This window comes from Pipistrellus hanaki, assembly GCF_964339955.1.
Source record: "Pipistrellus hanaki genome assembly, chromosome: 9".
In the NCBI taxonomy this organism is placed as follows: Eukaryota; Metazoa; Chordata; class Mammalia; order Chiroptera; family Vespertilionidae; genus Pipistrellus; species Pipistrellus hanaki.
Genome location: NC_140511.1, coordinates 13683563 through 13703490, shown reverse-complemented (window position 1 = coordinate 13703490; position 19928 = coordinate 13683563). Strand labels below are relative to the sequence as shown.

Here is a 19928-nt window from a genome sequence, read left to right as displayed (position 1 = left end):
GGTGTGCAGGAGGCAGCTGTTTGATGTTTCTCTCTCATCAATGTTTCTAGCTCTCTATCCCTCTTCCTTCCTCTCTGTGGAAAATAAATAAAAAAATATTTTAAAAAAAAAGAAAGTAAAAGAATTTATTCATTAGATTCCACATATAAGTGAAATCATGTGAGATTTGTCTTTCTCTGACTAACTTATTTCACTTAGCACAATAATCCCAAAATCCATCCATGCTGTTGCAAAAGGTAAGAGTTCCTTGGTGAGAGCCGAGGGAAGGGAGAACAGGGTCTGGGTGGAGGGGGGGCGGTGATCGGGGAGATGGGGACATCTTTAATAATCTAACAATGAAAATAAAATATAATGTAAAAACAAAAGAGAATTTGTAATTAAGACTCAAAAGCAGATCTTGAAGATTGGCATATTGTACCCTGAATCCAGTTCTAGTGTAACTGCAACTTAACTGGTGATTGGCAGCCTCATCCACAGCCAGAATGGACACTCACAGTTAAAATATGAATAATAATAATAATTTAAAAAAGCATTAGGAAAACAATCAATCACTGCCATTTCCACTTCTTTGTCCATGGGATCTAAGCAATGCACCCAACATGTGACAAGCAGGACAAACTGCAGGAAGACTTTTAAAAGGCATAGAAATCAACGAGTGAATATCATGGGCAATGATACAAGAAGACAAAACTGTGTCCAGAAATTATCTTTTCACATGGTAAATGAAACCTCTGGGAGAAACCCTCTCTGTTGTCCACCTCCTCTCACGTGAACCCATCCCGTTGTCCTTTGCAAGGTCTGTAAATTGCCTTTTCCCTCCTCCTGGCTCTTTCCCACTGGTAGTTACATGGGCCTTGTTGGCCCTCAGTGTGAAGCCTTTCGCTCACCCTTCATTTTGGTCAAGTCCCCTGGATCTCAGCTTTTCCTGTCTTTGACTCTAACTACTTGAATTTCACTATCCAACTGAAATGCCTCCAGGAGCACCACACTCCTCTTAAATAAATCCAGTTCCTACTGGAGTCTCATCTTTATACTCCTAACCACCTTAATTATTGCTAATCTCGTTTTTATTGCCCTATTTGTTTTAAAACCTGAACAAAGGCAATATATGTAATTAGAAAGGTCAGAATATGAATAAATTATCTTCTCTTAGTCTTAAACATTGAAAGAGATGTTTTAAAACAAAATTGGGATTATGCTTATAAAAACATTTATTTGCAACTTTTAAAAAATATATATTTTATTGATTTTAGAGAGGGAGAGGGAGAGAGAGATAGAAACATCAGTAATGAGAGAGAATCATTTATCAGCTGCCTCTTGCACACCCCGCATTGGGGACCTAGCCCGCAATGCAGGGATGTGCCCTTGACAGGAATGAAACCTTGGGGCCCTTCAGTCTGCAGGCCGACGCTCTATCCACTGAGCCAAACCCGCTAGGGCACTGCAACTTTTTTTTTTACTTAACATTATCATCCTTCTCTAACCTAGACATTCATGTCACTAGGTTCTGGTTTCCTCCTTTTGTTCAACACACTTTCTGAGTTATGGACAAGATACCACTTTAATTGCTACATAAATACTACACCGTAAAAACTTCTGGGTGTGACAGAGACTCCAAGATGTTCTGATTGTAATTCATGGTGTTTCTCTCCCTGGAAAAAAGATAAAATTATAGACTATTACTGCCTCTCAGTCTTCCTGGTCTCTTTAGCAGGACTCTCTCCTGCTTCTTCTCGAATAGCCTTCTTCTGTACAGAGCTGGATCTTCCTACAATCTCCTCAATTCTCGTGCCGGGAAGAATTCTCCAGCAGCTCCTGGTGCCCAGGCAATCCTTATCCTGCCTCTGAAATCTTAGTCACGTATTTGACTCTAGATGTTGCCTGACGCACTAGTTATCTTTGCATCTCTGCTAGACAGTAACTCTGAGGTTACGGCATTGTTCTTTCGAGTTTTGGGTTTTTTTTTGGTTTGCTCTCTACAGCTAGCAAATCGTACAGATGCCCAGTAAGCACTTTTGTTGTCATTATATCTCCCTCTCTCCAAATCCTGAACCTTCTCTGCGCTGCAGATTATTTTACCCTCTCTAGCCCTATATTCCCCATCGATGACAGTAGTTTTCAAACTCCTTTGACTCAAACCATAAATAAGGCATATGTTTTCCATCACTACCTGGTCAACAACGTTTCATGAAACAATACTTACTCTTACTAAATAAGATTTACTCTTTTTTTCTATTCCATTACATCCTTTTTTCCTTCCTTCTTTTGTAATGCTGGCTGAAGCCAACTAAATAGACTTCACTACCCACAGCTGAAAAATACTGACCTTCAAGTAAAGATACTAGAATATTCAATTATCTTTTAAAATCTAAGGTCTGTAAAACTGAGACTACTCATCTTTCATGCAAAGTTACCCCTTATCTCAGTTCCCCCATCATATGGACAGTACCATGATTATTTCATCCTTGGGGGTTGGTAACTTAAAATATTTTTCTCTCTCAGTCCATTTTGGAACTAGCAACTACCCCTACTGATTGATTTGTCATCTCTAACACCTCAGCTGTGTGCCTTTTTAAAAAATCCTTATCCAAAGCCATTAAACTATATCTTTTCAGAAGTACCTGCTTTATAAAACATATCACAGTTTAATTTCTTTAACAAGGCCCTCTGCTACATAAAATTTGATTGTGTAAGTCTTTTTAGCTATCTGTCTATTAATAAAAGGTATAGTTAGTTGTGAAGTATTTTGGTTTGTAATTCATTTCACACATATTATTTTATTTGATTAATTCTTCTATTCAAATAAGAAATTACAGTTCAAAAAAGAGATGAAGTACTTTACATAACACTTGGTTCATTAGCAGCAGAGCCAAATCTTGAACCCAAATCTTTTTAATCTAGGCCTTTCCCTGCATACAAGTCTTCCTACCACACAAAGCAGGAGACTTTCATTAGATCTCACTGGCTTACAAACCAGTTTTAACAGATTCCCCTATTTCCCAGTCCCTGGGCTCTCCATCACGTAGTCCACTTTAGATAATGTAACAAAAGTCCTTAACTAACCCACTATTTTGTCCAGCCACTATTGTGGCTGCTATATAAAACCAAAACTCCCTTTAGGCGCTGCAGTAATCTCTACCAATTTGTTCCTACTTCTCTCTCCCTGCTAATTCATGGCTGGCATTAAACACAGAGCCTAGCACAGCAGATGCTCAAATGATATCACTGACCACACTTGTAAATTTTAATAAATTATTTCTCTAACATTTACAGCTACATGCCTCTTCTTTGTCTAGCATTTAAGATTTTAATAAGACTTGAGCCAATAGCTAGTCTGCTTTCATTGCTCTTCAATTCCAATTACCCGGCTAGACTCACCTCTTCCTATAGAGAAAGAGGTCCTCCTCTCCCTATCTATATTCCACGCTCATGATGTTCAGATCAAACACTACATCTTCCACACCTTGTTTCGGACATTAAAGCCAAACAAGATGATTTTGGCCTTTCTAACCAATTTTCACAATTAATACCGGTCTCCTTCTTTTAGGTACTTATTCATGTGGTACCTTTCATGATTCCCTAACTGTCTGAACCAGGGGTCTTCAAACTACGGCCCGCGGGCCACATGCGGCCCGCAGAGGAGTCTGATCCGGCCTGCCAGGTTTTTTGGGCAGTGAGCGCAGCCGAGGTGTTACAGTAGGAATTAGTAGTTCATATAGTCCGGCCCTCCAGCTCTCTGAGGGACCGTGATCTGGCCCCCACTTTAAAAAGTTTGAGGACCCCTGAACCAACTGGGTGCTTTCTTTCCAACCCTCTGAAAGCCTCTACAGGATCAGAATTTTATTGTCCCCTCAGCCTCCACACAGAATTCTACACATCATATTCACAGGAAACCTGTTTAATAAACTTTTCAGTAATTAATCTCTACTACAGGTTAACATTTTATAAGAACACTAGAGGACCATTGCATGAAGATTCGTGCAATAGGCCTTCCTTCCCCTGGCTCCTGGCACCGGTTTTCCTTCCGTACCCAGGACCCAGGCCTTCGCTCTGGCTGCCATATTCCATTTTCCCTCTGGAGCCTTCAGTTTTCATTCTAGCCAGAGAGCTGCTCTTGTAGCTCCCTCTGTCCCCCCTCCCCCCTCTGCCCTTCCCTTTACAACAGGTGTCCTGCCCTGCCTGGCTGCTCCATGCCCAGAGTGGCTGAGGGGCTGGGCCACCACCATCTTTGTTAGTTTAATTTGCATACTCACTCCTGATTGGCTGGTGGATGTTGCAAAGTGACAGTCAATTTTAATATTTCTCTTTTATTAGTGTAGATATTTTGTACCTGCTACATATACTGTTTTACATATGTGATTTTACTTAAGCTCACTAAAACCCATAAGGGAGGGTCATTATCCCCATATTCAAGATTGGGACTAGGCTCAGAAGTGAAATGACTTGCAGAATATCAGTTACAGTTAGTGGACTCAACCTAGACCCATCAGACTCCAAAGCTGTTGATATTGTCCCTTCACCCTGTTCACTTTGGTTGGACTCATTCAGTCCAGAAGCCAAGCAAACTCACATGTGCTCACCATTTATTCTGATATTATGTGTATTCAAATGACCCCAATTCTAGAAAAGGATGAACTGTATCCAACCCATATAAGTTATGGCCCTAGCTTCACCTATGTAAGTCACTTAACCTTTCTCAGCCACAGCTTCTATTTCAAGGCTTCGCACAATCTGCCCTTGGAGAATTATTTCTCTTCTAATTTCTGGCCCTGACACTGCTCCCCAGAAGGACTGTATGTGCTCACAACTTAAGGTTATTACCTCTGCCTGAGTCACCCCTTCCTCCTGCTCCATCTAGTGAAAACAAACTCTCGCCCCACGCCCAGCTCGGGGGAGTCCCAACCAGAGTTAATTGCTTCCTTCCTTGTGCTCCAATGACTTGTATTCATGTCTCTATTTATAAGTGTAGTCTGTCTCCCTCCCACACTAGATGGCAAGCTTTAGACAAAGACATAATCTTACTGGACTATATCAGCTGAAATCCAGCACAATTCCTGAAACTGTCTGACCTTGTTAAGATTTCAGAAGTTTTGCTGAATGGAGGCATTCAGGAATGCTTGTAGCGATTCAGTGTTTGTTGAATCAAGTAGTCAATCAATCATGCGTTAACATCAGAATACCGTTAGTCCTTCCCATTTCACAGAGTTCTTCCAATGGTACCTCCTCACCTCCCCAACCATCCAGACACAGATGAATTTCCCCTGATAATCTCTCATAGTACCCTATTCCTTTCCTCAGTTTTGATCAGAATATGAATTATAATTATATGTGTGGTATTTGTTTGATGTCTCTGTTCCTCCACTCTGTTAGACTGGAAGCTCCATGAAAACAGGGACTATGTAAGTTTCGTTTACCACCATATCCCCAGCACCCAGCACCCAGTATTCATTAGATATTACTGAATAAATTAGATGAAGATTAAATATATGCATATCAAAAACTCTGTGAGTTGTATGGTGATGATTATAATTATTGGCATTATATATCCAGGTTATTTCCTCTTAGAGAGCTAAAATAAAATCGATCTCTACTCCAATATCATCTGCCTTTAGTTGGTGAAATTGCTTCCTGCCCTATCAATAGGGCACTTACATCTGACACATTTAAATGATAAGAGCAATTTATTTATTTTACGCCAGATAGTAATTTACATTTACCAGTGGTGAGAAATGCCAAATCACCTCAGAAATAACTTAAGATTTTCGGTAAAATAAAGGTTGCATAGCTTCTTCTTTTAAAAACTTTTATGTTGACACTTTATTCTAGTCTTCAGTGCACTACTCAAACAACCCAGCTGGAATGATCAGCTTAGATTTTCAAGAGAGTGAACCCCAGCAGACCAACACACAGTGTCAGGCTGCCCCTCCCTTGCATGGGCTCCTCTCAAGGCTCTGGGGGACAGGGACCTGACAGTGCGTTCTCATGGTCATGTTTCCTAAACTTTACAAAAAGCAAAGGAATTTGCCTTATTTTCCTTAAAGAGGGCATTCAAAATCATATACCCTTCAGGACCTATGCAACCTAGATCTATCCCTGTGCTTATTAAAGACTTTCAATCGTATAATGAGACCACTTTTCTCTCTAAAGTATCCATAACCAACAAGACAGTGCAGGCACATTTAACAAGTGATTTCTAAAGTCTAGTTCTAATCATTGAGGAAATCATGTTCCTGTAATATCCATTTTAAGTCCTTCCAAAAAGAAAGCACTATCTGAATAATTATTTTTCTAAATCCACATACATCCCTCTTTCTCGCTAATAAACACAGCTTGAATGTGCAGATGTCCTGTGAGCTCTAAAATATTCACCACAACTCTAACAAGTAGGTATTACTAATTTTCCCATTTCACAGAAGAAGAAACTGAAACTTGGAGAAGTTAAATGACTAAATGACTTGCTCAAGATAAGACAGCTCATAAGGGATATACTTGGCTGGACTATCAACCTAAACCTGTCGGACACCCTTGATCCTGTACGACTTCTAGGGCTCCTTGACAGCAGAAATAATGTCATCTCAGTCCTTTGTCATTCCCCCCAGAGCTGAAGATAAAAAGCTGGCACTCAATACACATATTTGTTCAACTCTGTAAGAGCTGATTGTTACCTAATGTGACATAATCTTAGTGTGACATTACTAGAAATAATCCAAAATAATGAGGTAATCAGATACTACTATACAGGTCTCAAGAATGACACAGGATAGAAAATAGGGTCAGATGTTGCCAGTGTTTGCAACAACATATCAAAAAGTCCTCATGAGTATGGAATAGAATACAGGTTCTGGAAGAAGCCTTTCAAGTCACATAACTGAGAAGTGAAAGGAAAACATATTTGCATATAGCTGGCAGAAAAAGAATACATAGGTATATTGAAGCCTTCTGTTCAGAAACACACAGACACAAGGTAAACCAAATGGTTTATCCTTTTAGTGTAGTCCCCTACTGCTCAGAAGATAGAATAATACTTTAGGAAACGTGTGGCATCCTAACTGAAACCCCTAACTCAGTGTCTGTGTGTAAACAGGATTAATTGCCTTAAGAGTAACGTGTAGAAACTGCCTGAAAGGTGGACATGTGGCACCGAGACCTGCACCAGAGAGCAGCCTCCTAAGGAGTGTCTTCAGCTGAGGGACATCACTCAGCACCATGACTTGGAAGGGCATAGTGGCACCGCTGGCAACGCCAAATAACTTACCTCCGCAAAGATTTTAAGGTTTGGCACCAAGAGCTAATGACACAAAAAGCTGTGATCTTCAGCTTGGTTTCTGGATTTCCTTGCCCCGCAGTAGTAAGTACATCCACCTGTACTATCGATAGTAGCTCCACCACACTGTTTTCTCATATTAAAAACACTGGACCTCAAAGAGGCCTAGCCATTAGCGGTCAGCGAATTCCTTGGGCATTTCCCTCCTCCCAAGAGGCCATCTCTTACAATATTCCGCAGAGATTTGCTGAGTACTTCAAGATAGACATAAAATTCTCTTGTGAATTTTATTCATATGCCTTCCTTTTAAACTACAGGAATCATAACTTTAGTCTTTTTTATTATTATTATTATTATTATTATTATTCAAAGCTCAAATAGCCATTATTGTTAAGTAGCCAGTTGATTCATGCTTTCAATTCCATCTAATATAACCCATTTTTAAAACTAATAAAATGCTAAAATTTGCTGCCATTTCTTTTAAAGTTCCAGGCTGTCCTACGCTTATGTGTTCCTGAGATTACTAACCTACAAAAGTCAATTATGGAATTCGCAGTAACATTTATTTTGACACCATGAAATATCTGTGTTCTAAAAATCTCAATACTTAAATAGCACAGGAGAAGCTTTTTAAATGCCTCTGTCTCCTCCCAGGCTGACTGATGGTGGCAGGTGTGGTCCCCCTTCTCTCCCTCCCTGGCAATTGGTTCTGCTCTCCACTATCACAAATGCAGTATTAGCACTGGAAGTTCAAACTGTTTTTTAACAACAGGTAGTCAATCTCCTTTACACTAAGACAGGGAGAGCTGTCTGTAAAATATCTCTGGAGGTCGGCCAGTGGCATTGAAGCCACTTTCAGTCAGGTTCTTTAACACTGAAGATGTAAATATAAGGAGTTCATCAGACTAATATTAAATAGAGACCGTGTCGCCTTAAAAAATTAAGTGGTTGGTCAGAAACACTAAAATCCACATTGCAAGTAGCGTGAAGTTGACAAGATGCTGTCTATAATTTAAGAAACTGAGTTCTGTAGCAAAGAAAACATCCCTCATGTCTAAAGATTCGCTTTGAAATGACAAAATGGTGCTATTTATTTTGTAAGGAAATTAAGGCGCTGTTTCCTGTGACAGAAATATATAAGTATAGGTTACTTACATTAAATTACAGGTTACCTGTCTGAGGTTTAATGACAAATTTTAAAAGTGCTTCCAAAGAGAAGCACTATTCAAAACTCTTAGAATTGGAGGGATCCATGAAACTAATTTCTCACTCTCAGTGCTGCTTTGGGTAAACGCCCAAAGAGAGCCCTTGTGAAAAGTACATCACACCATATATTTTTAAATAATTACTACTTTAATTCTTGAACTATAATACAAAGCCCAAGAAACAGTCACCAGTTAAATCAACACAGTTGTAGTTCAATTAATTGGCACAGAGCATTGGATAAACCACCTTTATTGAACAAAGAAACCACCTGCTATTCTAGCATTATTTAAAAAAAAAAAATGTTCCTGGCTTCTTTATGCCCCAATAATGAACTCTCAGGAAGAGGGGGGGGGGGGAGGGGGGAGAGTCCCATTTACCATTGCAGCAAAAATATTAAGATATTTAAAATAAACTTAACCAAGAAGGTAAAAGACCTGTACTCGGAAAACTACAAGACATTGAAAAAAGAGATAGAAGAAGATATAAACAAGTGGAAGAATACTCTGTGTTCATGGATTGGTAGAATCAATATCATTATAATGTCCATATTACCCAAGGCAATCTACAGATCCAATGAAATCCTTATTAAAATATCAACAGCATATTTCATAGATTTAGAACAAATACTCCAAAAATGTATAATATATAGAGAAAAAAAAGTCCAAATATCTGCAGCAATCTTGAGAAAGAATAACAAATTTGGAGGGGTCACAATCAGATATCAAGTTATACTACAAAGCCACCATAACCAAAACAGCACAGCCTGGTCCTGGCACAAGAACACGCATATAAATCAATGGAACAGACAGAAACTCCAGAAATTGATCCAAGCCATTGCGCTCAATTAATTTTTGACAAAGGAGGCAAGAGCATACAATGGAGTTAAGACAGTCTCTTCAATAAATGGTGTTGGGAAAATTGGACAGATACTTACAAAAAAAAAAAAAAATGAAACTCCCATTTGAACCAGTAATCCCACTTCTAGGAATATATCCCAAGAAATCAGAAACACCAATCAGAAAGGATATATGCACCCCTATGTTCATAGCAGCACACTTTATAATAGCTAAGATTTGGAAACAGCAGATGAGTGGATTAAAAAACAGTGATATATCTACACAATGGAATACCATGCTGCTACTCTTACCATTTGCAATAGCATGGATGGACCTGGAGAGCATCATGCTAAGTGAAATAAGCCAGTAGGAGAAAGATAAATATTACATGATTTCACTCATTTGTAGAATATAATGAACAAGATAAAATGATGAACAAAAATAGAGCCAGAGGAAAAAATATTTTGGAATATAATAGAAGTAATCCTGTTAATTGCAGATTTTTAATACTTCCTATAACTTTTGTGACATTATACAATATTAGTGCAATTTTGGTAATATTATATTTAAAAACACTTCCTTGAAATATTGATGTTTATTGCAAGTAATATTATTATATTTAAAATTGTTTTTTCTTGAAAAAATGAAACTACACCACCAACTTACACCATATACAAGAATAAACTCAAAATGGATAAAACACCTAAATGTAAGTCGTGAAACCATAAAAATCCTAAAAGAAACCATAGGCAGCAAAATCTCAAATGTCTCTCATAGCAATATGTTTAAGAATACATCTCCTCCGGCAAAGAAACTAAGGAGAAAATAAACAAATGGGACTACATCAAAATAAAAGGCTTCTGCACAGCAAAAGAAACCAACAACAAAATGAAAAGAGAACCCACTGTATGGGAAAGCTCACTGTATTTGGCAATGATACATGCAATAAAGGGTTAATATCCAAAATATAGAAAGAACTTATACAACTTAACAAAAGAACGACAAACAACCCAATTAAAAAATGGGCAAAGAACCTAAATAGGCACTTCTCCAAAGTGGACATATAGATGGCCAAGAGATGTAAAAAATGCTCAAATCAACTTAAAATGACAATGAGGTATCATCTCACACCTGTCAGAATGTCTCCATCAACAAATCAACAAATGACAAGTGCCAATGAGGATGTGGAGGAAAAGGAACCCTAGTACACTGCTGATTGAAATTCAGACTGGTGTAGCCACTGTGGAAAACAGTATGGAGTTTCTTCAAAACATTAAATCTGGAACTGCCATTTGACCCAGTGATCTGACTTCTAGGAATATATCTTAAGAAACCTGAAACACCAGAAAGAATGTATGCACCCTTATGTTCATAGCAGCACAACTTACAATAGCTAAGGTCTGGAAACAGCCTAAGTGCCCATCAGAAGATGAGTGGATAAAAAAGCTGTGGTATATTCACCGTGGAATACTATGCAGTAGTAAAAAAGAATCGCTTACCCTTTGAGACAGCATGGAAGGACCTGGATAGTATCATGCTAAGTGAAATAAGTCAGTCAGAAAAAGAAAAGCATTACATGATCTCACTCATATATAGAATCTAATTAAATAAACTGATGAACAGAGTGGATCCGGATCCAGGAACATGGAAGCATGGAATAGAGTCCAGAATCTCAGAGGGAAGGCGGGGGAGGGTGGGTGGGAGCTAATCAAAGGAAGACCTTGTATGCATATAGGCATAATCCATGGGTGGAGACAGTGGGATGGTGAGGGCCTGGGTTGGGTGTTGGGAGTTGGCTGGAGGTTGTTGATGGGGCAAAAAAGGGGACATATGTAATACTTTCAACAACAATAATAATAATAAAGAAAGATCCTAAGTAAAGTTATCTGGAAAGAAATCAACAGGTTTAATCTATTGGGGGAAGGAAGTGAGAGCTTCTTAGAAAATTGACTTAACCGGTTGGCTCAGTTGTTTGGAGCGTCTTCCCCTAAATAAAAAGGTTTCAGGTCAAATTTCCGGTCATGGCACATACATGGCTTTCAGGTTGGATCTGGTCAGGGCTCATAGGGAGGGAACTCATCGATGTTTCTCTCTCAGATGGATGTTTCTCTCTCTCCCTCTAAAATCAGCAAACATATCTTCTGGTGAGGATTAAAAAAAAAAAAAAGTAAGTTTTAGACTAATGAAAACTTAGTTCAATTGGTAGATCTTTAGAACCTTTGCATTGGGAAGGTAACTCAAAACTATTAAATAAATGGCAGGCCACACTTCCACAATGTCTGGATTATGTTCTCTTTTTAACTCTACTGAATTTTAAATAAAGTGTAAGGTATTGTCAATATTTTAATATATGCTAATATTTGCTGAAGGAAAATTAACATTTTTGGGTTTTGGATAGAGTTGTAAAAGGTTTTCCACATTCTTAAATATGGCTTCATTGCATTCAGTTAAATTTTGTTCAAAAAGACACATTTCTGATCTTAAAATGAAAATCAAGGAAAAAAATATTGCTCCCCATAATTGTGCTCACTGCAAACTGCTGATGTGTGCCTTTATATGGTGAGAGGCATGAAAACCCATATCATATATGCACCAGCTATTTTTATAACGTAGCATGGGTACTCTTTGTTCTTATTTTGATGCTATCTCCTTAGAAAATCAGACCCATTCATTCCTTGACTCCTGCAAGTTAAATTGGCAGAAGATTGTAAAATTATAAAAGAAAGATATGACTTAACCATGCCAGGTCATTCAATCAATCCAGAAAATATCCAGAACTGCTGTAATTCCACAACCTTTCCCTGTATTCCTCAAGACCAGAAGACTCCAAAATACGAGAGGGCCAGCCGACCTGATTCTTCCATATATTCAGTTAGCACACCCTGCATCTAACGTGTCAGAGGCAGCGCGTGGAGAGACTGTCTTTCTCTTTTGGAAACCGTTCAACTTCTTTTGTTAAGCAACGCTGTGCGTGTTTCACGTCCTGCCTTCTTCCTATCCTCCTGGTCATGGAGTCAGGAATGAGGACACTTTCAGGGACCCTGGGTCTGGGTTTCACCCTCGCCTCAGCAGCAGAGAGCATCCTAACCTGGAATTCCCTGGGCGTGTGCTGCTGTCCCTCCCTGGGGGTCCAAACAGCTAGCGTTACACCCATCGCCATGATGGAAAGAACGGCCTGGCGACCCCCCAGGGGCCTACCACAGATGAGGGCTCCATTGTCACGTCCCCACCTAGAAGGGAGGAGGCCCCAGAAACACGCTCTCCTCCGGAGGTCCTGCCATAGTGACCCAGGCGCACTAAGGGAAAAGGGATGCTGCGAGCATCTCCCAATCAGGTGGTTGCGGGACCGAGGGACCAAGGAACTGGGCTTGGCCTCCAGCTGGCTGCCTTTCTCCACCTCCCACCCTCCCACCCCCCTCCCCGACGCCGCCCCGCCCCCAGCGGCGCCCGGGCTGGGGGGCTGGCTGGTCAGCGCAGGCGCGTCGGTCCCCCGGCCACCGCGCCCTCCTAGGGGATGCGCTGCTCCGGCCAGAGCGCCCGGGCGCCAGTGTGCGCGCCGGCGGGGGCGGGAGGGATGCTCCCATTCGGCCGCTAGACGCCGAGTGAGCAAGCACCCCCCTGTGACCACCTAGACTCCATTTTATTTGCTCGGAAGCTGCGGGTGGGAGGGGGGCCGGTCGCAGGGCGGGGTTCCTCCCGGCGGGGGGTTAAGGGGGAGGGGGGGTGAGCGAGACCGTTAGCCTGGAGCACCAGGAGACCGTCCAGGCAGCGCCCGGCCGCCGCTGAGCCGTAATAAAAGCCTCTGGCGGCTTCCCGCCCAGCCAGCCCCGCTCTGATTGGCCGCCGCGGGAGGCACCGGGCGGCGGGGGGCGGCGGCGGGGCGCTGCTCCCGGCCTCCCGGGGAGGGGGCGTGCGGGGTGCTCCCGGGCCCGCCCCGCTCTCCCCGGCCTGGCTCCGCGGTGGCGGGCTCGGGGCAGTTCCAGCGGCACCTGGCACCCCCTCCTCTGGGCTTTCCGAGGGCATTTCCCCGCACACGCCCCCCGCCCGGGATGCCGCCCACCCCACCCAGCTCTCTGCGGCGCCCGCTCCTTTCTTCCCTCTCCCCGTCCATCAGCGCCCCAGAGCAAACCCTGGGCTGGGGAGGGAGAAGGAGGGGCTGGAGGGGAGGATGGGCACGAACACGAGAGTCTTCCAGGGGGGCCAGAAGGAAACACCCCCAATGAAGGAACCCCTCCTCGCGGCCGCGGAGGTTCGCAGGGCGGCGGCGCAGCCCCCTCCCCGCCCCGTGGCAGCATAGCTACTGTCTTCCTCCTCCCAGCTCCCTATTGTTCGCATTTCGCAGGGACCAGGAGCCTCGCCCGAAGAAAGGAGAGACTGGGGCGAGGCGCCGCGGGTGGCTACCTGCCATTCTTCCCTCGCACGGGTGCACGCGGGGCCCTCGGTGCGTGTGGAGGCACACGGGCGCGCACACACGCACTCACACCGGGAAGTCCAGCTCACGCCCTCCTCGCCCTCCGCCCCTCCGCACTTCCTCCTGTCAAAACGCGGCGCCGACCCTCCCAGCCCTCCGAGCTCCGGGGCAAAGGCAGGCTTTGCAACTAACCAGCAATTTGGCAAATAAAAAATAAATAAAAATAAAAACGAACGTCATATCTATCGGGGTGCAAGGATGGCCACACAGCCCTGAGGTTCTGCCTATGTCGCCCCATTTTGCAAACCGTTATTTGCCCCCCAACGGGAGGAGGGCGCGGGGGGGGGGGGGGCAGGGAGCCCCACTTTATTAGACCTGGGGGGAAATAACGATCGGGGTGACTATCCCGGGCTTTATTGTTCACTCTTTCCAGGAACCCCAGCTGACAAGCCCCTGCCCAGTAGAACCCGAGCCTGTGTGGTGGCTCCAAGGAGCCCGGCATCCCCTGCCGCCCGCCATCGGGGAAGGAGCGCTGCCCATGGAGATGGGCAGTCGCAGTGTCCCTGGGAGCCGGCGGCTCCGCTTCCATCGCCGGGCGGGCGGCTGGAGGGGCGCGGGGCGCTCGCTGCGCGGGGAGGCAGCCCGGCTCCACCGCAGCCCGACAGACAGGGCGCGGGTTCGGCAGGACAGCCAGCCAGGGCGATGCGCTCCTTCCCCAGCTCCACGGAGAGGAGCTCCCTTAGCATTCTCTGCAAAAACCACCCGAAATAGCAGTGCCCCTCAGGAGAGCAATAGGCAGAGACGAAGGGAATTATCAATTCGGATTAAGAAGAATAATTTTTTTTTGAAATGTACCTGCAGTTCCCAGGAAAAACAAAGTCCAGATGAGATCCTTAGTTTGCAGCATTGTAATCTGCTGGCTGGGAAGGGTTGTTCTTGCCGCGGTCAATTCTGTGCCCCCGCTCCTTGCTTGCAGCGAGTGTGGACGGCGTCGGAGCCACAGACCTAGAGGCAGACAATCGCCGGGCTGAGTATGATTATTTTTGCAGAATTGTTTCCTGCCAGCGGCCGCCGAGCTGCGTTCACGCGCTGAGGGGAGAATGAGTGACAGTCCCAGCCTCAGCACACTCGCCACTCGGAGATCCTTGCGCTGGCCCGGCTTCGCTTTGATGGAACTCGGGATGGGAGCGCGGGGCGGAGGGCGGGGGTGAGAACCTCACTGTGTCCTTCCACCACGCCGGCCACAAATAGTGCCGAGCATCAAGGAGGTAAGAGACCCGGGAGGCAGATGCGGCCGCCTGCAAAACGCGGCCTGGAGCAGCCTGCCCGAGGAAGCGGGCTCTTTCACGCATGGTCCTATAGGCAGGAGCTGGGATTTCTTTTTTCCACCCTTCTCCCCCACGCCTCCGGTCCCTCCTGCCATCCAGCCTTCCATAGTCAGGAGGTTGGATATTTTAATAACTAGCAAATAATAGAAACAAAATTGTAGGTGTCCTTAGGTTTTCAAAGTGTTGTGTTTTTTTTAATCTCTCCATTAGAGATCCTAAAATCCTTGAAACACAAGGAAAGTCTAGGATATATATTTTTTAAATACAGGAATTTAGAAATTAGGAGAGGAATAGGGACTGCTGTTGCAGGGTCTTGTTTTGTTTTTGTTTGTTTGTTTGTTGTTTACATGGGCCATGAAGTTTGCTCTCCTACAGGGAAGCAACAGAGTTCAGGGGAGAGAGGTGGGAAGCAATTAAGTTAAAAGCAAATGCAAATGTTTAGAAGGAATTTCCAGAAATAACTGAAAGAAAGGGTTTATAAAGGTGGAAATATGTGGTCTCTTTATGAACATCCCCAAGTCCTGTTTGTGTAGGTTTTATGGTATAGGCATGGTGTTAACTAGTATTTTCTTGCAAGGACACATAACCTCAATTCTTGAAGATATTCATGTAGAATATCACTGGAGCACCAGCACAAAGTGTTCAATTACTCTTACAGCTGCGTTTTGGACAGAAGAGGATGGGGTAGCAGGGTGAAAATAAACATGTTTCAGAACCTGAGCAAGCCTTGACTGTTTACGGAACAAAAGGTGAGGGGGGACAGCCTGACAGCCCAGCACAGGGGAGCCCTCCTGGGGGAAGGCTGCCCAAGTGCCAAGCACCAATGCATCAACATCCTGGCATACTCACCTTTCCTTCAAAGGGCAGGCCTCCCATTGCTGTGCCCCCTTTAAAACCCATCCTCTGCTGGCCAGCTGGAGCGGCTGGTGTCTCCTCTCCATGTACCAGACCCAGCAGGCCACACAGCACAACCCCGAAAAGAATTTCTTGAAAATCAATCTTCCACAATGTTTACTTTTGTAACATTTAGCTCATACCAATTACAAGTAAGTCATAAATACAGAAAAGTAGAAAGAAGGAACTAAATACCAATTACATTTGCATTTTGGACAGAAGATTCCAGAGATACCCACATATTTTCTCAGTCTTTTGTATATGCATATTATTTTTTTTAATTTCTTTATTGATTAAGGTATCACATATTTGTCCTCAACCCCCCCCATTCCAATTCCCCATCCCACCCCCACTCATGCCTCCCCCCCCCCTATTGTCCTTGACCACTGGTTAGGCTCATATGCATGCACATAAGTCCTTTGGTTGATCTCTTCCTTTTATCCCCACCCTCCCTTTGAGGTCCAACAATCTGACCCATGGCTCCTTATCTCTGGGTCTGTTCTTGTTCAGTAGTCTATGTTGTTCACCATTTCCCCTAGATGAGTGAAATCATGTCATACTGGAAATATACTTACAAGAATAAAAAATGAGACAAACAATAATCGTTATGCTGAAAGGCATATGTATCAGTCTGTAGTGAGTTTCTTTCTGGGCCACCAGTTCTTTTGAGACCCAATTTCAATGTCAAACAGTTCCTTATGTGTACGTGTCAGCAATGATATTTCAGTTCTCGATGGTGGGCAAATGGTGGTAATGCAGGTCCAACTCTCTCTGGTTTGGTCCTGGGCAACCTGCTGTGATACACAGCTGCTGTCTGCTATTATGGCAAGGTGTTGTCATCTCTGGAATGCTTCTCTTCTGTCTTCATGGTTGGAGTAGTCCTGTCAATTCCTCTCTGTTGCCAGAATCCACATGGTCTCAGAGTTGTTTTCTGAAAATATACAAACATTCTCGACCAAAAGTTAATAAAGGAATATTTTCTATAAGTTTGACTTGGAATCCTTTTTCATTTTTTGCCCAAATGATTTTCTTCTGGCATGTTTTGACACCACGTGTGTTTTTCATGGGTGTCTTGCTTTAATTGACAGTAATAGCAACTTGAATCCTGTGTATTTTCCTCAACATTTCATTATAAGCGTTTCCCCGGGGCAGTAAAAAAATGTTTGAAATCTTTTTATAGTTATGTAGTATTTCTCCATATCATGGTTATACTCCCCCATTGTTGAATATTTAGATTGTTTCCATAATATAAATAATGCTTTTTAACAACTTTTAATAAATATTTATTGAATATATTATGGTTAGCCCTGTGCTGGGTTCACTGGATTATATAGATTTTTTTTTTAAATGGTTGCTTCATTTAAGCATCTTTGACTTCAGATATGAGCTTATGCTAATGTGTAAAATTACCATATAAACTTATGTGGACAGGTATTAGATTCTTTCCTAAAGAAGAGGTTTTGATATAGGGGAAAATATAGAGAACAGGCTTGAAGGGAAAGGAAAAAAATTAAGGCTGGGAAACACAAAATATTTATATATTTTTCTAACCTATTCTGAACTTGTACTGAGTGAGAAACACGGCTTTCTCTGCAAATCTCCATTCTTATAGCTCATGTCATTAGAATTGAAAAAATTTCTCACTGTTTTCCCTCCCAAATGTTCCTATTTTTAGCTTTTCAATGTAGGCAGGTGTGGAAATCCTATCTCACTTCCACTTTACTGAATTTCTTTTCTCTCTCCCTCTCTCCTCCTCTGGACACACTAATCCTGAGATGTTCCAGGGGCATCCAAGAGGAGGTGTGCAAAACACAGGCAGATAGAGGGGACCCCAGAGAACATCAATGTGTGCCTCTAGGCAGAAGAAATTGCCAAAGCAATAGTGAAAATGCAGTCAGAGAAATGGAAAGAGAATTGAAACATTGTAACGACCAAATCTAAAGGAAAAGAAAGATTTGAAATGGTCAAGTAAGATGATGATTTACAAGTTTCCTGGATTGGACCACTGGAAAGCCAGTAGTGGCCTCTGAGAGAGCATCCTTCCATGGACTGGTGGGGAAGGAAGGACCCCCCCCCAACACCCCATCCCAGGAATAGCTTGTCCAGATAGGAGAAAAGGGGGGTTAGACCACTCTTTTGAGGAGCAGTGTGATAGTGGCAGAGTAATATGACAATGACAAGAACAGGAAGGAGGCCTGAAAGGTTTTATTTTTCTCTTCTTTTTCAATAAGAGGATTATGTTGTTAAGTTATAAAGTTAATTAAATCAGTAGCTAACACCCCACTCATCACCACCAAAACATTGTGGTCTAATTTAGACTACTTGAAAAATGAACCATTTAAGGTTTCTTTTCTGGCTGTTGAAAAGGAGACCCCAGGCCTGATCCCAGAGCTAACAAATATCCCAGGAACTTTATTTCACATTTGACATAAGCAAAATGCATTCAGGAAAACACAGCAGTTTAAGATCCATCAAAGCAAGAGACAGGAGCCTGGGGTTAGGAGAGACTGGGAATACAGAGACCTGCCCAAAGACTGAGCATGATCCAGGGAAGTGTGAGGACTGGAAGGTAATATTAAAACCACAGAGCTGAAGAGAGAAAGCCTCTAAGGAGCCCTCAGAACTCCCTCCTAGCCTCTCATATCCAGATCTGGTTGACACCAGAAATGACTGCCAAGTTCTACTACATGAACTGACAAGGTTCCCTTCTGCGTCAAAGCTGGCTCAGATGTTGGTTAAGGATAAGTGGACACTCATGAGCCGATCCTGCTGAATGGTGCAGAGTTCCCCAAGGAGACAGGGGTCAACATAGAACCATTGCTTCTTTGTGCAGGTTGTGCACTGCATGCCTGGAAGGCTCCTTTTGAATGAATCCAGTACTTAAAATCCTTGTGGTGACAATTTTTCTAGAAGGTGGAAGGAACAAATCGAGAAAGAGGTGCTGTTTTCTCATCCTTCCTTCCTCCCTCCCATCCTCCTTTTTTCCCCCTTCCTCCCTTCCTTCCTTCCTTCCTCCCTTCCTCCCTTCCTCCTTCCTTCCTTCCTTCCTTCCTTCCTTCCTTCCTTCCTTCCTTCCTTCCTTCCTTCCTTCCTTCCTTTTTTCCTTACTTCCCTTCCTTCCTTCCTCCCTTCCTCCCTTCCTTCCTCCTTTCTTTCTTCCTTCCTCCCTTCCTTCCTCCCTTCCTTCCTCCTTCCTTCCTTCCTTCCTTCCTCCCTTTCTTCCTTCCTCCCTTCCTTCCTCCTTCCTTCCTTTCTTCCTTCCTCCCTTCCTCCCTTCCTTCCTTCCTCCCTTCCTTCCTTCCTCCCTTCCTTCCTCCCTTCCTTCCCTTCCTTCCCTTCCTTCCCTTCCTCCCTTCCTTCCCTTCCTCCCTTCCTTCCCTTCCTTTCTTTTCTTCCCTTCCCTTCCCTTCCCTTCCCTTCCCTTCCCTTCCTTCTTTCTTTCATTTTTCAGGAAGTTTTTAAAGGTTGGAAAGAGGGAGAAGTTGGGCTGCAGTGTGGGCACAGGTCAGCCCCTTGGGAGCTGTGACCTGACTGCAATCACCTCACATTGAAGAGCCACCAGATTTAGGCTGCCCTGGGAATGAGACCTGACCCCCAGGCAGCTCCCTTCAGCCAAGGGCAATGTTTAGAGACTAATAGCTGAGCACATCCCAGCATCTGGGCGATTGTGACCCAGTCCTGAAAGTAGAATCTGGGAGCTTAGCACAGCATCCATTACCTAATTTTAGCTGTAAATCAAAATATAATTTCATAGAAAGTTCAGTATTTCTTTTTACTGTGGTAAAATATACATAACATAAAATTTACCATTTTAACTATTTTTAAGTGTGCACTTCTGTGGCATTAAACACATTCATATTGTTGTGCAATCATCACCACGATCCATCTCCAGAACTTTTTCGTCTTTTCCAGCCTTGTAATCCATTAAGTGATAACTCTCCATTCCCTCTCCTCCCCCAGCTCCTGGTTACCACCATCCTACTTTCCTT

General features: G+C 43.3%; 1 protein-coding gene across 27 annotated transcripts in view; it reads right to left on the bottom strand.

Moving 5' to 3' along the window:
* The window catches only part of NCAM1 (neural cell adhesion molecule 1), a 312328-nt gene extending 297362 nt beyond the window's left edge, over window positions 1-14966 (bottom strand). For 6 of the 27 annotated variants that reach the window (XM_084893724.1, XM_084893726.1, XM_084893725.1 and 3 more), the window contains exon 1: window positions 14573-14965. In XM_084893724.1, the coding sequence (XP_084749850.1) occupies window positions 14573-14624 (52 nt within the window). In that variant the 5' untranslated portion in view covers window positions 14625-14965. Of the gene's footprint in view, window positions 1-14572 lie in introns of all 27 variants that reach the window. The other 21 variants (XM_084893700.1, XM_084893720.1, XM_084893723.1 and 18 more) reach the window with 7 other exon arrangements.
* Between the last annotated feature and the right edge of the window lie 4962 nt (window positions 14967-19928).